A 21,203-nucleotide genomic window follows, 5' to 3' on the forward strand; every position below is an offset into this window, starting at 1 on the left:
CGTAAATATATATGTTACGTACGTTCAAGTATGCTTCTTCTTCTTCTTGTCAGTAGCCTTACGGAAGATAGCAGCAATCTTGAGGCAGGTCTTGCGGTCAATACCCTCCAAGATGTCTGAGCCGCTGTCGTCATCGTCCTCGTCGTCGCTCTTGGCATGCTTACGCTTGCGGGGAGAGTCTAAGAAAAAGTCAGTATAATTAAATAGAAAAACATATAGCTTCGTACGTACTCGTAAAGGAGCAGGCGGCACCAGAGCGATTCCAATCACAATTGGCACAGGAGGAGGCACCGTTTCCAACAATACAGCCAATTAGTGCTCCGTTGCCCTTCAAACACTTCTCGCACACCTTGGGGTTGCCATCGTCGTCCATTACCTCCTCGCCAAAGAGATAGCGAAGCATAGCGTCGCAGTTCTGCGTACTAGTAAAATTGAGAACGTACTCAATCTCACTCTTTTCCTTCGACTTCTTAGTACGCAATACGAGAGGTCGAGGTTCCTATACGTGTAAGTACGTAAACATATTATATCAATATAGTGTTTACCTGATCTTTCTTGACTGCCTCAAGACCTTTGACAGAGCAACCTCGTAGGGCACGCAAAAAAAGCCCAAATGGTAAACTTCTTAGCTTCTTGAGGCCGTACGGAAGTGCGAAAGTCGATTTCAGAAATTGCAATGCCAAAGAGCTTTTCCGGAAGAAGCTGTGCAGCCTGGGGACCGAATTCCTTCAAATTGGTTACGTGCGTAATCGTAACATCGTCATCGTCGTCAGTCTCACTTCCGTCGTCATCTTCGTTCTCGTTCGCAGGCGTACGAGGGGGCGGTTTCTTGCGCGGAGGAGTCTTCTTGCTTGACTTAGCAGAATTGGTAGGCGTAGAAGACTCGGCCGTATCGTTGAGTACGGTTTCCTCAGTTTCGGAAGTAGGCACATTCGTACGGGATCGTGATGCCTTCTTTGCCCTTCCACGAGCAGCCTTGCCACTCTGCGCCGACTTAGCAGCACTTCGAGGGGCCATCGTAGTAGGCAGTACGAGAGGGTAGATTCGCGAATTCGGTGTGGTTTGGGTGCTTTGCGTAGCACACCTATTTCACACGCGTCAGTTTTCAAGATTCAATTTGAAGGGCAGCTTTTTTCGGTCGCAAATGGTGTAAATAGGGTAAAAAATAGTGCAAATTGAAGCTTGAAGCAATGCGAAACCGAATATCGTGATATCAGGTCATGAAAGGGCGTATTGGGGGTGCTATTGGGGTTCAAAGGAAGGGTATTCTTACCTTGTTGTGTGTTGTGTGGAGAAGGAAAAAAAAGGAAAGGAAGCTATCACGAAATTGATAGCGCGATCGCGTGGGCACGTGACCTGCTTACGTCAGCGAACCTTATCTTATCTAACGATCACAAAAAATATCTCTCTAACGGGTCCGTACGGAAGGGGTTATTATATCAAAAAAATGTCGTATCCGCACTTTTGGGACACTGCTCCCTGTGGCCTTCCGTACCTATCGATGCTAGCACTCAATACCCTCCCTACAAGATCATGCCAATGCTTCAATGCGATCCATGAGAAGAAGAAAAAAGCATAGCCTATGTCATCTTTCTTATGCTTTTTTCCCCCTAATCAGAGAGAAACAATATGGGGTTCGCTAATTAGATCGAGCCAAAAATAAACACAGCGCACTCAATCTTACGGAGTAGAACAAACGGACACATTCTGGAAATGCCTTCGCCACGCCTTGCGGTCACTTTGAAGTTTGTTATGTAACCTGCAACGGCCAGGATCCCTTGCTCGTTTTATGGGGCACAAATAAGAGAGGAAATCTGCCCTGCCCGGGCCTGCCTAATAAACGACCTCAGCTGAATTAACCAACTGGTTGGACAACCCGCTTTCTTAGACCAAGTGCTCGACATTTTATTGTGCTCTACTCTAATCTGCTTTGCTTGTAACTCAGGGCGCAAGAGCGGCCTTGGAATTGTTCCTGTTAGGTAGTTTCCAAAGACAGAGGTCGTTGTTGATCATGACTGTGTTTCAACAAAACGCCAAGTCAAGCGAGCGACAAACAGATCACCGCTATCCCTGTCTTGTTGGACAGTCCTAGCTTCATCCAAGCTCCGTGTCTTACAGGCATAAGGGCCGTCGAAGCCCCCCTCTCCACTACCGGGCCCGTATGCATCGAGACGGCGCCGACGGACGGGCACAGTAACCGTCCAACTGAGTCGCTTGGTTCTTCAGCTCGTATGTATGCCTCTTGCCTGTCTCTCTAGCAAAAATAAAAACAGGTCACGTCAAGTGGCGAGACAGCACGAGCTGGACAGCGCCGAGATTGCCACCCGAACTGAAGATGTTCCTGTCTATACAGATTAGTTGACTAGAGCTGAGCTCATCCTTCATTGAACATTCTCTTCTATTTTGACTCGACCTGATTAATTACAAGGCTCAGCTTCGCCCCTCATGCTAAAGTTAGTCGCTTCCTTTGCTCCCGCCATCCATACCTTACCTCAGATTAAGGTGCTTCAGACTTGGCTAGAAGCGGAGAACAACTCTAAGCCTTGACCCCCAACTGGAGTTACTCCCATCTGCGTAGTAGGTCATATATTCATCTCACATCTCTTTGTCTGCCATACCTGCCTTGCCCGCACATCCTGCCCTTTGTTCTCTCTTCTCTGCGTTTGCAACTCTCCTAGGTATTCCAGAACCACTCACTGGTCATTATATACCTATCTAACATACCTATTACTCAGCCTAACAACCCATTCTTCAACACGAAACTGCCACTTTCCATTCCTGCCTCACCTTTGATCTGTGTGTGCTAGTCATCGCCGCCATGGGAGACAGACCAGCCATCTATGTCCACCTAGAAATGGGCTTATCGCTGCCCAAGATCATGTCCAAAGACCGACATATCACCTACATCTCCAAGAGCATGCGCGATCGAGCAAACCAGTTCCCCCGACGGTTGCCTCCTGTAAATACCAACTACCTCAACTCTTCATCGCAGTATCAAGCCGGTCATCAACAAATGCTTTCACAGACTCAGCCAACTCAGGATCAATTACAGCATCAATTCGCTTACCATGTCAACAATCTCCCTCCCAATACGTACAGTAGAGACCCTGTGCCGACTGGTGTAACTCAGGGACAATCATACCAGCCATACCGTCCCCAACAAGTACAAGACGATATTGGGGAATACTACGCCCCTGTTTCAACAGCGCCACCACCGCCGCAACAAGACTCTTTACAGCCAGATAGAGTTCTACGTAGCTCGAGATCGACGAGCCGTGGTTCACACGAGCGTGGCAAATCTGCACCCCCGCCCTTAAACGACAGCCCCTGGGACATAAGCTCGTCCCATGCGTTAGGGAGCGAACCTCATCGCTGGAAAGCTCTTCCTGCAACCCCAAATCAATTTCGACTTGGAGAAGGCGATATGCCATGGGACTCGTGGACGTTCCCTATGGGCTTTGACGATAATAATGAGGAGGACGATCGCGGTGAAAGAGAGGATGGACGCAAACGTTCGCGTGAGGCCAGTCTGCGAGCAACATGGGGACCTGAATTTCAAGGTGAATACTCACGTTCCACCCAACCTGTGCAAGCAGATGACCGGGCAAGAGGTAAAGCAAAAGACATACAGTCTCTGGCTTCAGCATTGATGACCGTCGACAACGGGTTTGAGGATCAGTGGTGGTATCAGGGCCCACGTCTTGTCAATATCCACGGAAATGTCATGGTTCCAACAGCGGTGCCCAAGTCCAGCTTTCACCCCGACCACCAGCAAAGCTCTGTGGGATGGGCAGTCTCGCATGAGGAAGCGCAGCGGCTGAAAAATCAGGACGCTCAGCTGCAATCGCCACAGAAACGCCAAGAGCAACAACGAAGACGGCAACGGCACTTGTCACTTCAAGAACAGCAACTCGAGTCGTTTGTGCCATCAAACACGTCTTTCCAGCCCGTGTCTCCCTATTCAGGCACAAATACTGCTGACATAGTGTCACCCTTGAGTGATTATCCTAGCCCATTGTCAAGTTATGGTGGCTTGCGACGCTCTTTGACCACCCGCTCTGACGAACTTCACCTATAAATCGAATAAGTAGTCCCGCCCGTTGAGCTTGACAATTGGGTTCTAAGCCTGGCTCTCATAAGGGGGCACGACTATGACTACTAAAGTATTGCATCTGAACACGATCCAAGTCTATCATGTAGTGCCCGAACCCACAATCGCAGGCTCCAGGCTCTTACGAAAATGCGAAGAGATCATCGGATTCTCAAGCAAAATGGGCAGACTGTGAAGCTGGAGCTGGTCATGGTCATGGTATAAGTACATATGTACACTGTTATCGACAATGCTTGGCATACCTGCCGGAGCGGTAGTTCTCGAGTGACGGTCCTCACAGGGATCATACGAAGAGCTGGATGGACTGATAACTCATTCTTGAGTAACAACTTTTTTAATTTATGGATGTTGGCGTGCGGACGGGGCGCTCACTAGGGCTGGGGTAATTAGATACCTCTTTGTGAGGGAAAGCTCCTCTTAAAAATACCTAAAGATTTCTCAGATATCTTGATGTGGCTAGGTAGGTATGTTGACTATTAATTAAGCCGGTCAAAGCCGTCATGAGCAGAAGACACGAGTGATTATTTTTGCGCACGATGGAGCACTGTAACCCATAATTTGGTGTTAAAATAAGACGGGATGGGAACTACAAAGTTAATTAACATATATCAACTGTGAATTTCATCCCTGAGTGGTGATGACGCAACTACAAGGTACTTGTCCGTGTTTGATCAAGGTCAGAGTCAAGGTGAAGAAGAATACCTTTATCGGGTATTTCGGTAGAAATCTTCCTAGTCCTTCCCACCTACTGTTCACCTCTCCCCCGCCAGTGAGCTACCCGCGGGAGAAACCATGTGCCATTGGCTGCTCGGCTAACCTGTCGGCGATCAGGTGATGGAGAGCCAATGGAGACCAATCGGCGGCTGCTGTTTGGTCTACTCTGTCGGACATGTACCTCCTCGGTAGCTCCTCATAGCGCTATTCCATTTGTGGCAGACCATGGCGCCGCACCTGTGTCAAATATTGGCACCTGGTAGTGTTGAGTAGCTGACTTTTTTTTGCACCCCTAACCCCAAAGCCTGACAAGTAACTGGTTTCAGAGTGGAACATCGCGAATCATTGTCCGAGCTCTGTCACTTCGTGTGTGTTCCTTTTTTCCTCCTGACCTGACTCCACCTACATACAATTCAACACCAACAACCCGCGATCGTCTCGTCTTTCCCTCACGACAATCTCCTCGCATTCTCTCAAAAATGCTGTCAAGAAGTATAGCTACCGCCAGTCGTCTGGTGCCGGCTCGGGTGCTGAGGCCCCGTGCCCATCCTCTTGTCATGCTTCCTTCCATGATGCAGACCGTTCGCACCTACGCCGATTCCGTCATCAAGGTTCCCCAGATGGCCGAGTCTATTTCTGAAGGTACCCTTAAGCAGTTCTCCAAGAGCGTTGGCGACTACGTTGCCCAGGATGAGGAAATTGCTACAATTGAGACCGATAAGGTACGCCGTCATGGCAAACTTGGATTGCCTCGTATTGTTGTCTGCCGTTTGAGGATCCCCATTGACATCTAAACCACAGATTGACGTTGCTGTCAACGCCACCGAGGCTGGCACCATTAAGGAGTTCCTGGTGGCGGAGGAGGATACCGTTACTGTCGGCCAGGATCTCGTTCGTATCGAGCTTGGTGGTGAGCCATCTGGTGACAAGAAGGAGGCCCCTAAAGATGAACCTAAGAAGTCCGAGTCCGAGTCAAAACCTGCGCCTAAGCAAGAGTCTGCCCCCGAGCCCAAGAAGGAATCTGCTCCCGCTTCCAGCAAGCCTGAGGCTCCCCGACAGCCCGAAAAGAAGGAGACAAAGTCCGAATCCTCCGCCTCAAGTGGTCCTTCCATGGGTAACCGCGAGGAGCGTCGCGTAAGTTGTTGCTATACCGCAAGGTGACGCCCCAGCCCGCCTTCCAAGTTTTGCTAAACATTTCTGCAGGTCAAGATGAATCGTATGCGCCTCCGAATTGCCGAGCGTCTCAAGCAATCCCAGAACACCGCTGCTTCCCTCACCACTTTCAACGAGGTCGACATGTCCAACATCATGGAATTCCGCAAGCTTTACAAAGAGGATGTCCTCAAGAAGACCGGCGTCAGGCTTGGTTTCATGAGCGCCTTCTCCCGGGCCTGCGTTCTTGCCATGCGCGATCTACCTGCAGTCAACGCTTCCATTGAGGGGCCCAACGGCGGTGATACCATCGTCTACCGCGACTACGTCGACATCAGTGTTGCCGTTGCCACGGAGAAGGGCCTTGTAACTCCCGTTGTACGAAATGTTGAATCCATGGACATGATTGGCATTGAGCAATCGATTGCCGATATGGGCAAGAAGGTAAACTGCTCCTTTTCATTCGACACTACCAAATGGCCACTAACACGATGATCTCAGGCTCGCGACAATAAGCTTACTATCGAGGATATGGCCGGCGGCACCTTTACCATCAGCAACGGCGGTGTGTTTGGCTCGCTCATGGGCACCCCCATCATCAATCTTCCTCAGAGCGCTGTTCTTGGCCTGCATGCCATCAAGGAGCGCCCCGTCGCTGTTAATGGCAAGATCGAAATTCGACCAATGATGTACCTTGCCCTTACCTACGATCACCGCCTGCTGGATGGCCGGGAGGCTGTCCAATTTCTTGTTAAGGTAAAGGAGTATATCGAGGATCCCCGAAGGATGCTCTTGTAAAAGACATTTATTAGTGTAAACTGCTTAATACCTTACTTAGAGTATAAAGTTAATAGTTTTATAGTAATAATATAATACTATTATACTATTTTAATATTTTATATTTTTTATAAAAATAAAATTAAAAATTAAAATAAAATAATAATAATAATAATATAATATTAAATATATAATTTATATTTTTTAAAATAAAATAATAATATTAATAATAATTTATTAATAATTATATAGCTATTAAGTTAGTCTTTAAAAGTTAATATAATTTAAAAGAAAAATAACTTTCTTAATAAACTTAATATAAAAATAATAAAAAGAATAATAAAAAAGGCAATAAGGCTATAAGGCTATATAATTTAATAAGATTTAATAAAAACTTAATATTAAAATAAATATATAAAAGAAATTTAAAATAATATAATTATCTTTTTTTACTTTTATTTAATATAATAATTATAATAAAAAATAATTAAGTAATTAAATAAGATATTTTACTTTTAATATATAGTATATTAAATTAACTTAATTATAATTAAAATATTTAATATATTATATTATATTATTATATTATATAATTATTTAAATTAATAAGGCTAAAATTATTATTTAATTCTTAAGGCTTTAAATTAAGTTAATTAATTAACCTTTAATAAATTATATAATTTAATAATTTTATTAAAATATATTTTAATAAATTAAAATTAATTAATTAAGATAAAAAATAAGATAATATTAATAATATTTAATTATAAATTTTTATATCTTTTTTTATCTCTTTAGATCTTTATATATAATATATATAAAGTTATAAAGAAAGAAAACTTATTTAATAAGTATTATTATAATTTAAAAGGTAATTTTAAAGAGACTATATTCTTTAATAAATTATATTATTTAATATAATTAATAAAGATAAGGCTTTTTATTATAATAATTATAATATTTTAATATATTTAATAATAATAGCTTTTTTATAAGTTTAATTATAAAGACTTAATTTATAAAGAAACTTTATTAAAGTTAAAATTATAATAAAGAAATTTATATATATATAAAAAAGTTTAATATAAAGTTTAAAAAAATTAAATAAAAGCTTATATTATAATTAAATTAATAAAGTTATATAATTTACTTTTTCTTTATTAATTTAAATATAATATAATTATAGTAATTTAAATAATACTTTTAATAGAAAAATAATTTATTAATAATTTAAAAAAAACTTTAAATTTAATAATAATTTATTTATAATATAATAAAAATTAAAATTATAGTTTTATTAATCTTAATTTAAAATATAATTTAAAATTATAATATTTTAATATAAATATTTAATAATAAAATCTTAAGATAATATATTATATAATTAAATTAATTCTTATAAAGTTAATTTTTATTTTTAAATTAATTTATATTTTAATTTTTTATATTTTTAATACAATCTTATTAATTTCTAATTAATTTTATTAACTTTATTAACCTTATTAACTTTATATATAGCTTTTTTTATAAAGCCTTTAATATAAAAGCTTTTATTATTTTAATTATTTTAATTTTATTTTTTATAATTTTATTTTTAATTAATTTAATAAGATTATTAAAAACTTTATTAATTTAAATTACTTAAGATTTAAAGTATTAATATTAAATTTTATATTTATAATTTAATTTAATTACCTTAAGAAATATAATTTTATTTTTATATATATTAAGCCTTTTTATAAGCTTTTTCTTTAAATTCTTTAAAGATTTAAATTTTTATTTAAATTTTATTATTATTTAATTTTATTTATAAATTTAAAAATACTTTATAAAAAATAATAAGACTTTATAATTAAAAGTAATTAATTTAATAAAATTATAATTATTATTATTATTATATTTAATTTATTAAAGATATTTAGCTTTATATTTTAATTATTTTAAGTCTTTATTATTATTATTAAATAAAATAGTATTTATAATATTCTTTTTATTAAAAAAATAGCTTTTTAAATAGTTAAATATATTATTATAAAGGCTTTTTTTTTAATATTTAATATTAAATTATTTCTTCTTAATAATATTATATTAAAGAAAGACTATAAAATTAATTAATATAAAGTAATTAATAGTAAATAGACTAAGGATTAATTAATTATATAATAGCTTAGTATTTAAATTAATTTAAAGATATTTAATAGTAAATTATAAAAGAAAAAAGTAATTACTATATATATAGAAGCTTTTTTTATTTTCTTTTTATTATAAAGTTTAATTATTATTATATTAATTATAGTCTTATTAAGAAAGTTAATTATTAAGAAGAAGTTAAATTTAATATATTAAATTCTTAATCTATATAAATTCTTTAGTTTTAAATTTATAAGATAGCTTTAAAAAAACTTAAGCTTTAATAAAAAGTAAAAGAAAAATAAATAGTTTTATTAAGAAAATTAATTATTAAGAAATAGTTAAATTTAATATATTAAGGTTTTAATTTATAATTATATAGTTATTATATTAATCTTTAAAAGTTAATATAATTTAAAAAAGAAATAATTTTCTTAATAAACTTAATATAAAAATAATAAAAGAAAATAATAAAAAGAGTAATAAGGCTATAAGGCTATATAATTTAATAAGATTTAATAAAAACTTAATATTAAAATAAATATATAAAAAGACTTTAAAATAATATAATTATTTTTCTTTATTTTTATTTAATATAATAATTATAAGAAAAAATAATTAAATAATTAAATAATATATTTTACTTTTAATATATAGTATATTAATTTAATTTAATTATATTTAAAATATTATTATATTTTATTATTATATTATATAATTATTTAATTTATTTTTTTACTCTCTATTAAAGTTAAAGTCTTTTAATTTTTTTTTTTTTAATATATAATTATAAGATTACTTTTACCCTTTTAGTTTTATTAAAGGTTATTTATAATACTTTATTTATCTATATAAATTAAAGAATTATATATAGTTTCTCTTAAGATAAAGTTTCTAATATAAATATAATTAATAAGGTAATTATTTAAATTCTATAATATTAATAATAAATAAAAAAAGCTTTTATTAAATTATATAAATAGTAATAATTTCTTTCTCTTTTAATTTTAATTAATTATTTAAAATATCTATAAAGTTAATTAATCTTAATCCTTTATAATATCTTATTAATTACTTTTATAAGTCTTATATAATATAATACTAGCTATTATCTTTAAATTAAAACCTATTAATTATAATTACTTTCTTAATCTTAATATTAAGATTATTAAGATATTTATTAAGTCTTATAAAGATATAATAATATTAAAAAAGTTATATATAAAGGCTATTAACCTTTATATAATTAAGAAAATAAATAGCCTTATTAAGGTTAAATTAATAGCCTTTAGCTATAAGCTTTATCTTTTATATATAAAGAGTTAAGAGCTAGAAATAATACTAAAGAATCTATATAAGCTTAAGAAGAAGCTTATTAAAAGGCTAGCTATAGGTTTATTATATATATAAAAGGAATTCCTAGATAAAATTAATATATATAATAATAAATATTTATATATTAATTAGTTTAAATAATTAAAAAGGTAAATAGTAATTATAATTAAGGCCTTTAAGTTATAAAGGCAGTAAGTAAGGTTAATAATAATTTTATAAAGTTAAAGTTAATATTAATAAAGCCTAAAGCTAAAGGCTTAATATAAATTATCTAGCTATATAACCTTTTAACTTTACTTTATAAGATTCTATTAGTATATTATTAACTAGTTTATTAACTAAGAAGTCTTTTTAAAGCTATCTTATAAATTTAAAAACTAAAAAATCTATATAAATTAAAAACTTAATATATTAAATTTAACTTTTTTTTAATAATTAATTTTCTTAATAAGACTATAATTAATATAATAATAATTAAACTTTATAATAAAAAAGAAATAAAAAAAGCTTTTATATATATAATAGCTACTTTTTTTTCTTATAATTTATTATTAAATACTTTTAAATTTATATAATTAATTAATCTTTAGTTTATTTATTATTAATTACTTTATATTAATTAATTTTATAATTTTTACTTAATATAATATTACTTAAAAAAAGAACCTTTTATAGTAATATACTTAGCTATTTAAAAGGCTATTTTTTTAATAAAAAGAATATTATAAATATTATTTTATTTAATAATAATAATAAAGACTTAAAATAATTAAAATATAAAATTAAATATTTTTAATAAATTATATATAATAATAATAATAATTATAATTTTATTAAATTAATTACTTTTAATTATAAAGTCTTATTATTTTTTATAAAGTATTTTTAAATTTATAAATAAATTTAAATAATAATAAGACTTAAATAAAAACTTAAATATTTAAATAATTTAAAAAAAAGCTTATAAAAAGGTTTAATATATATAAAAATAAAGTTATATTTCTTAAGGTAATTAAACTAAATTATAAATATAAAACTTAATATTAATACTTTAAGTCTTAAGTAATTTAAATTAATAAGGTTTTTAATAATCTTATTAAATTAATTAAAAATAAAATTATAAAAAATAAAATTAAAGTAATTAAAATAATAAAGGTTTTTATATTAAAGGCCTTATAAAGGAAGCTATATATAAGGTTAATATAATAGTATAATATAATATATTCAATATTTTAATTATAATTAAGTTACCTTAGTATATTATATATTAAAGGTAGGATATCTTATTTAATTACTTAGTTATCTTTTATTATAATTATTATATTAAATAAAAATAAAGAAAAATAATTATATTATCTTAGATTCTTTTTATATATTTATTTTAATATTAAGTTTTTATTAAATTTTATAAAATTATATAGCCTTATAGCTTTATTACTCTTTTTATTATTCCTCTTTATTATTTCTATATTAAGTTTATTAAGAAAGTTATTTCTGTTTTAAATTATATTAACTTTTAAAGACTAGCTTAATAACTATATAATTATATATAAGGTTAATAAGGTTAATAGGGTTAATTAGAGATTAATCTAGGGATTTTATTAAAGATATAAAAAATTAAAATATAAGTTAACCTAGAGATAAAAGCTTTATAGGAATTAATTTAATTATATAATATACTATCTTAAGATTCTATTATTAAATATATATTAAGATACTATAATTTTAAACTATATTTTAAATTAAGGATATAATTATTTAAATTAATAAAGTTAAAATTACTATTTAATTCTTAAGGCCTTAAAATAAGTTAATTAATTAATTCTTAATAAACTATATTTATTTTTTTTAATATATAATTATAAGATTACTTTTACCCTTTTTAGTTTTATTAAAGATTATTTATAATACTTTATTTATTTATATAAATAAAAGAATTATATATAGTTTCTCTTAAGATACGGTTTTTAATATAAATATAATTAATAAAGTAATTATTTAAACTTTATAATATTAATAATAAATAAAAAAGCTTTTATTAAACTATATAAATAGTAATAACTTCTTTCTCTTTTAATCTTAATTAACTAGTAAGTCTATAATATCTTAATAAACTATATAGTTTAATAATTTTATTAAAATATATTTTAATAAATTAAAATTAATTAATTAAAGTAAAAAATAAAATAATATTAATAATATTTAATTATAGATTTTTATATTTTTTATTATTTCTTTAGATTTTTATATATAATATATATAGAGTTATAAAGAAGGAAAACCTATTTAATAAGTATTATTATAATTTAAAAAAAACTTTAAAAAGATTATATTTTTTAATAAATTATATTATTTAATATAATTAATAAAGATAAGGCTTTTTATTATAATAATTATAATATTTTAATATACTTAAAAATAATAATTTTCTTATAAATTTAATTATAAAGGCTTAATTTTCTTTATTAAAAATATTATTTAAATTACTATAATTATATTATATTTAAATTAATAAAAAGAAAGTAAATTATATAACTTTATTAATTTAATTATAATATAAACTTTTAATAAATCTTTTTAAACTTTATATTAAACTCTTTTATATATATATAAATTTCTTTATTATAATTTTAATTTTAATAAAGTTTCTTTAATTAGGCTTTTATAATTAAATTTATAAAAAAGCTATTATTATTAAATATATTAAAATATTATAATTATTATAATAAAAAGCCTTATTTTTATTAATTATATTAAATAATATCTTTATTAAAACTATTAATACTTATAATTATAAGAGATTATAGTAATTATATAATATAGTAAAAGATTAAATATATAATTAAGTTTAATTATTTATAATATTAATAAAGTTAGCTTTTATTTTAGCTTTTTAACTTTATATTAAACTCTTAACTATATATATAAATTTCTTTATTTATAGACTTTAATTTAAATAAATTTTTCTATTACTTAGAATACTTATATTTATTTTTAATAATCTAAATAAGAACTTTTAAATCTATAAATTATAATATATATTAATTTATTATATTTTAAAAAGTAATTTATTTTATTATAAGGCTAATTTTACTTTTAATATAATAATATATTATATTAAATTATTATATTTCTTATTCCTAGTTAATAAACTAGTTAATAATATACTAATAGAATCTTATAAAGTAGAGTTAAAAGGTTATATAGCTAGATAATTTATACTAAGCCTTTAGCTTTAGGCTTTATTAATATTAACTTTAACTTTATAAACTTAACTTTTTTATTACCTATTTAATTATTACTAACCCTGCCTACTGCCTTTATATACTTATAGTCTTAGGCTATAATTAGTATAGTCTATATATTATAACTTAAAGGCCTTAATTATAATTACTATCTGCTTTTCTAACTATTTAAACTAATTAGTATATAAATGCTTATTATTATATATATTAATTTTATCTAGGAATTCCTTTTATATATATAATAAACCTATAACTAGCCCTTTAATAAGCTTCTTCTTAAGCCTATATAGTCTCTTTAGTATTATTTCTATTTTCTTACTTTTTATATATAAAAAGTAAAGCTTATAATTAAAGGCTATTAATTTAACCTTAATAAGGCTATTTATCTTCTTAATTATATAAAGGTTAATAGTCTTTATATATAATTCTTCTAGTTTTACTATATTCTTATATAACTTAATAGATCTCTTAATAGTCTTAATATTAAAATTAAGAAAGTAATTATTATTAATAAGTCTTAATTTAAAGATAATAGCTAATATTATATTATATAAGATCTATAAAAGTAATTAATAAGGTATTATAAGGGATTAGGATTAATTAACTTAGTTTATCTTAATAAGATAATTAGTAATAACTATAGATATCTTAAATAAGTAGACTTACTAGTTAATTAAGGTTAAAAGAGGAAAAAGTTATTACTATTTATATAGTTTAATAAAAGCTTTTTTTATTAATTATTAATATTATAGAGTTTAGGTAATTACCCTATTAATTATATTTATATTAGAAACTTTATTTTAAGAGAAACTATATATAATTCTTTAATCTATATAGATAAATAAAGTATTATAAATAATCTTTAATAAAACTAAAAAAGGTAAAAATAATCTTATAATTATATATTAAAAAATAAATAAATAAATAAATAAATATTTCTTATTAAATTTACTATAAATCCTTTTAAAGAATAAAAAGACTAAAAAGTTATAAAATTATATAATTAAATATAGTTAATATTATATTATTTTTAATTAATAGTAATTATTTTATAAAGATATATTTTAGCTTTTTATTATAAAGATATATAGACTTTAGAATTAAATTAAGATTATATATAAAGCTTTAATAATCTAGCTATAAGTATATTAAAAATACTCCTTTATTAAAACTATTAATACTTATAATTATAAGAGATTATAGTAATTATATAATATAATAAGAGGTTAAGTATATAATTAAGTTTAATTATTTATAATATTAATAAAATTAGTTTTTATTTTAGCTTTTTAATTTTATATTAAACTCTTAACTATATATATAAATTTCTTTATCTATAGACTTTAATTTAAATAAAATTTCTTATTATTTAAAATATTTATATTTATTTTTAATAATTTAAATAAAAACCTTTAATTCTATAATTTATAATATATATTAATTTATTATATTTTAAAAAGTAATTTATCTTTTTATAAGGCTAATTTTACTTTTAATATAATAATATATTATATTAAATTATTATATTTTTATTAAATTTATTATAAATTCTTTTAAAGGATAAAGAAACTAGAAAATTATAAAATTTTATAATTAAATATAATTAATATTATATTATCTTTAATTAATAATAATTATTCTATAGAGATATATTTTAGCCTTTTTATTATAAAAATATATAGACCTTAGAATTAAATTAAAGTTATATATAAGGCTTTAATAATTTAACTATAAGTATATTAAAAATACTATATATATTATCTAGTTATTAAATTATTGTTTTTTAATTAAATTATAAAGTAATATATAATTAATATTATAATTATAATCTAAATTAATTTAATATATTATATATTAAAGTAAAATAATTTATATTTTATTTTTTAATAATTTTATTAAATAAAGAAAAAAAAGTATATAATATTATTATAATTTTAATAAAGCTTTTATTCTTTAATATAGAGTTAATTTTATTAAACTTTATTAAAAAGTATAGCTTTATAGCTTTATAATATTATTTTATTATTAAAGTTTATTATTTTTAAGTATTTTATTTCTTTATAAAATAATTAAAATCTTAGTTATATATTATATTAGAAATACTATATATATTATCTAGTTATTAAGCTATTATTTTTTAATTAGATTATAAAATAATATATAATTAATATTATAATTATAATCTAAATTAATTTAATATATTATATATTAAAGTAAAATAATTTATATTTTTTTTAATAATTTTATTAAATAAAGAAAAAGAAAATATATAATATTATTATAATTTTAATAAAGCTTTTATTCTTTAATATAGAGTTAATTTTATTAAATCTTATTAAAAAGTATAGCTTTATAGCCTTATAATATTATTCTATTATTAAAGTTTATTATTCTTAAGTATTTTATTTCTTTATAAAATAATTAAAATCTTAATTATATATTATATTAAATAATATAATTTATTAAAGAATATAGTCTCTTTAAAATTACTTTTTAAATTATAATAATATTTATTAAATAAATTCTTTTTATTTATAATTTTATATATATTATATATTAAAATATATAACTTATAGTAAATAAAGCTATAAGCTTAAAACTTTAATAATAATATAATAGTATTAATAGTAATAAAAGTAATAATACTATAAGGCTTAATATAAATTTAAACCTTATATAAGAATATAAACTTTAAATAAATAGTAAAAAATTCTTTTTCTTTTATAATATAATAATAAAAATAAAGAAATTATTAATATTAATATTTAAAGCTAATATAATATATAAATTATTCTAATTAACTATTTATATAATAATAGCTAATTATTAATAGTCTATATAAATATATTTTATTAAGTAAGCTTTAATTTTATAAATAATAGCTTTAAGGCCTTAGTTTATAGAAATAATAATTAATATAATAATAAAAAAAATTAATTATTATATTAATTAATAATAAAAAATAAGCTAAAGATTTATATTAATTAACCTTTAATTAAAAAAAGCTTAAAAATATTAAAATTAATAGTATATATAATAATAAGCTTAATATTATATTAATTTAATTTAATTATTAAGTCTTAATTTAATTATTAAGTCTTAATTTTTTTATATTTTATTAAATTAAATTATATTAATTAAATTCTATAAAAAGAAAAATAATTTAATACTTTATATTAAAAGCTAAATTAAAAGATTAAATTATTAATATAAAAGAAAGTATTTCTAAAGATAATATAATTAAATAATTATATACTTTAGATTATAAACTTAAAAATAATTATTTATATTATAAAAATATTTAAACTATTTAATAATTTATAATAAATAATTAGCTATTTATTTAATTATAATAATTAAGATAATAAGGTTAATTAAAATTATTAGAATTTTAAAATATTAATTTTTTATATAATTATTTTAAGTTTAATAAGAAATTTTAAGCTTAATTAAAGGCTTTTTTTTAAAGATTAATAAATATTATATAAATATATTATATAATAACTATTTAAGTAAATATAAATAATTACTTATAGTAAATATAATCTTAATTAGTAGTTTTAATAGTAAATATATATTCTATATAAAGATTTAAAAAAATAAAAAAATATAAAAATTTATAATTAAATATTATTAATATTATTTTATTTTTTATTTTACTTAATTATTTTAATTTATAAAAATATACTTTAATAAAGTTATTAAACTATATAGCTTATTAAAAGTTAATTAATTAGCTTAATTTAAAGCCTTAAGGATTAAATAGTAATTTTAGCTTTATTAATTTAAGTAATTATATAATATAATAATATAAAATAATAATATTTTAATAATAATTAAATTAACTTAATATATTATATATTATAAATAATTTAATTAATAAACCAGTTAATAATATATTAATAGAATCTTATAAAGTAGAGTTAAAAGGTTATATAGCTAGATAATTTATACTAAGATAGCCTTTAGCTTTAAGCTTTATTAATATTAACTTTAACTTAATATAATAATAGCTAAACTCTATAATAAAGAGGAAATAAAAAAAGCTTCTATATATATAGTAGCTACTTCTTTTTCTTATAATTTATTACTAAGTATCTTTAAACTAGTCTTAATATTAAGTTATATAGTTAATTAATCCCTAGTCTATTTACTATTAATTACTTTATACTAATTAACTTTATAGTCTTTACTTAATATAATACTATTAAGAAGAAATAACTTAATATTAAATACTAAAAGAAAAAGCCTCTATAGTAATATATCTAGCTATTTAGAAAGATTTAATAATTTATAATAAATAATTAATTATTTATTTAATTATAATAATTAAAATAATAAAGTTAATTAAAATTATTAGAATTTTAAAATATTAGTTTTTTATATAATTATTTTAAATTTAATAAGAAATTTTAAAGGTAATTAAAGGCTTTCTTTAAGGATTAATATATATTATATAAATATATTATATAATAATTATTTAAATAAATATAAATAATTACTTATAGTAAATATAATCTTAATTAATAATTTTAATAATAATTAAATATAGAAATAATTATAATTATAGCCTTATTAAATTAATTACTTTTAATTATAAAGTCTTATTACTTTTTATAAAGGATTTTTAAATTTATAAATAAGGCTAAATAATAATAAAATTTAAATAAAAGCTTAAATATTTAAAAAAGGCTTATAAAGAGGCTTAATATATATAAAAATAAAATTATATTCTTTAAAATAATTAAATTAAACTATAAATATAAAACTTAATATTAATATTTTAAATTTTAATTAATTTAAATTAATAAAGTCTTTAATAATTTTATTAAATTAATTAAAAATAAGATTATAAAAAATAAAGTTAAAATAGCTAAAATTATAAAAGCTTTTATCTTTAGTTTAAAATATAGTTTAAAATTATAGTATTTTAATATATATTTTATAATAAAATCTTAAGATAGTATATTATATAATTAAATTAATTCCTATAGAGTTAGCTTTTATCTCTAGATTAGCCTATATTTTAATTTTCTATATTCTTAATAGAATCCTATTAATCTTTAATTAACCCTATTAATCTTATTAATTTTATATATAATTTCCTTTATAAGGCTTTTAATATAAAAGCCTTTATTATTTTAATTATTTTAATTTTATTTTTTATAATTTTATTTTTAATTAATTTAATAAAATTATTAAAAACTTTATTAATTTAAGCTATTTAAAACTTAAAGTATTAATATTAAATTTTATATTTATAATTTAATTTAATTACTTTAAAGAATATAATTTTATTTTTATATATATTAAGCCTTTTTATAAGCCTTTTTTTTAAGTTTTTTAAATATTTAAGCTTTTATTTAAGCTTTATTATTATTTAGTCTTATTTATAGATTTAAAAATACTTTATAAAAAGTAATAAGACTTTATAATTAAAAGTAATTAATTTAATAAGGCTTTAATTATTATTATTATTATATTTAATTTATTAAAAATATTTAATTTTATACTTTAATTATTTTAAGTTTTTATTATTATTATTAAATAAAATAGTATTTATAATATTCTTTTTATTAAAAAAATAGCTTTTTAAATAGCTAGATATATTATTATAAAGGCTTTTTTTTTAAAAAATAGATAATATTATATTAAGTAAAAACTATAAAGTTAATTAATATAAAGTTAATTAATATAAAGTAATTAATAATAAATAGACTAAAGCTTAATTAATTATATAAGTTTAAAGGTATTTAATAGTAAATTATAAAAAGAAAAAGTAATTACTATATATATAGAAGTTTTTTTTATTTTTTCTTTATTATAGAGTTTAATTATTATTATATTATAGTCTTATTAAGAAAGTTAATTATTAAGAAAAAGTTAAGTTTAATATATTAGGTTCTTAATCTATATAGATCTTTTAGTTTTAAATTTATAAAATAGCTTTAAAAAGACTTAAGCTTTAATAGAGAATAAAAAAAAATAATAAAGGCTTTTATATTAAAGGCCTTATAAAGAAAGCTATATAATTATATAGCTATTATATTAATCTTTAAAAGTTAATATAATTTAAAAGAAAAATAACTTTCTTAATAAACTTAATATAGAAATAATAAGAAAGAATAATAAAAAAGGTAATAAGGCTATAAGGCTATATAATTTAATAAGATTTAATAAAAACTTAATATTAAAATAAATATATAAAAAGAATTTAAAATAATATAATTATTTTTTTTTACCTTTATTTAATATAATAATTATAATAAAAGATAATTAAGTAATTAAATATAATATTCTACCTTTATTTAATTTTCTATACTTTACTAGTAAATATTAATTTAAGCCTTTTAATAACTTTAATTTTTAATAGCATATTTATATAGATTAAAAACTTAATATATTAAATTAAGATTCTCTTAATAATTTACTTTTTTATTAAGAATATATACTATATTAAGATAATAATTAAACTCTATAATAAAGGTTATATAAAAGAAGCTTTTAAGCTATATATATAGTAGCTATTTTTTCCTTTTATAATTATTAATCTATTAAAATTATATTAATACTAATATATTATATAATTAATTAATTATAGTCTCTTTACTCCTTTAATCTATAATACTAATTATATTATAAATATAGTATATATATTCCCTAGTTATTTAGCTAGATTATATATATTATTATAGCTTATTAAAAGAAATTAATATTTATTATAATAATAATAATAATCTTAAACTTAAGACTATTAAGCTAGCTTTTATATCTTTATTAAGAGATTCTTTATTAAAAAAAAAAGCCTTTTTTATAGGCTAGGATTTTAATATATATAACTATAAAAATATTATTAAGCTAGCTACTTTTAATTATTAAATTCTTTTATTTAAAAAAAAAAAAGCTAAAAAAGGTTATTTTTATAAAAAGCTAAAAGCCTTAATAAAACTATATAAAAAGCTAGAATTAAATAAGAAATTAAAAGCTAAGAAAAAAGATTTCTTTATAATTATAAATATAAAGTATATTTAATAATAATTAATTTATTTAATAAGGCAGGTTATTTATATTATTAAAATCTTTAATTAAAGGGTTAAGGTTATTAATATAAGACTATAATAATAAGTATTATATATAAAGGTAACTAGAGAATAGAGATCCTATTCAGGTAATTTATAATATTAAATTAAAGTAAGGCTAAATCTAGAGGCTAAATTAATATAATTAATCTAGATTATATATAGACCTATTATCTTAATATTCTACCCTCTAGAGAGTAATATATATCTTTAACTATATCTTTAACTAGGGATATTTTACTTTTAATATATAGTATATTAAGCTAACTTAATTATAGCTAAAATATTATTATATTATACTATTATATTATATAATTACCTAGATTAATAAGGCTAAAATTACTATTTAATTACTAAGGCTTTAAATTAAGTTAGCTAATTAACTCTTAATAAGCTATATAATTTAATAATTTTATTAAAATATATCTTAATAAATTAAAATTAGCTAATTAAAGTAAAAAATAAAATAATATTAATAATATTAATAATATTTAATTATAAATTTTTATATTTTTTTTATCTCTTTAGATCTTTATATATAATATATATAGAATTATAAAGAAAAAAAACTTATTTAATAAGTATTATTATAATTTAAAAAGTAACTCTAAAGAGACTATATTCTTTAATAAATTATACTATTTAATATAATTAATAAAA

General features: G+C 23.3%; 3 protein-coding genes across 3 annotated transcripts; 2 read left to right on the forward strand and 1 right to left on the reverse strand.

The window, feature by feature from the left end:
* Positions 1 to 24: 24 nt before the first annotated feature.
* FPOAC1_011770 (uncharacterized protein) lies at positions 25 to 1,017 on the reverse strand (the record flags this gene model as incomplete). Its single annotated transcript, XM_044856137.1, has 3 exons — positions 25 to 179; positions 232 to 499; positions 646 to 1,017. 3 exons carry the CDS (start codon positions 1,015 to 1,017, stop codon positions 25 to 27), a joined length of 795 nt encoding a protein of 264 aa, XP_044703450.1.
* Positions 1,018 to 2,818: 1,801 nt separating this feature from the next.
* Positions 2,819 to 4,078, forward strand: FPOAC1_011771 (uncharacterized protein; the record flags this gene model as incomplete). Its single annotated transcript, XM_044856138.1, has 1 exon — positions 2,819 to 4,078. One exon carries the CDS (start codon positions 2,819 to 2,821, stop codon positions 4,076 to 4,078), a length of 1,260 nt encoding a protein of 419 aa, XP_044703451.1.
* Positions 4,079 to 5,304: 1,226 nt separating this feature from the next.
* Positions 5,305 to 8,905, forward strand: KGD2 (2-oxoglutarate dehydrogenase complex E2 component; the record flags this gene model as incomplete). The annotated part of the gene is made up of 5 exons (XM_044856139.1): positions 5,305 to 5,547; positions 5,627 to 5,959; positions 6,029 to 6,421; positions 6,479 to 6,733; positions 8,894 to 8,905. The coding sequence occupies 5 exons, from the start codon at positions 5,305 to 5,307 to the stop codon at positions 8,903 to 8,905; spliced, it is 1,236 nt and encodes a 411-aa protein (XP_044703452.1).
* Positions 8,906 to 21,203: the final 12,298 nt, after the last annotated feature.

The sequence above is a fragment of the Fusarium poae genome, chromosome 4 (genome assembly GCF_019609905.1).
Source record: "Fusarium poae strain DAOMC 252244 chromosome 4, whole genome shotgun sequence".
NCBI lineage: Eukaryota > Fungi > Ascomycota > Sordariomycetes > Hypocreales > Nectriaceae > Fusarium > Fusarium poae.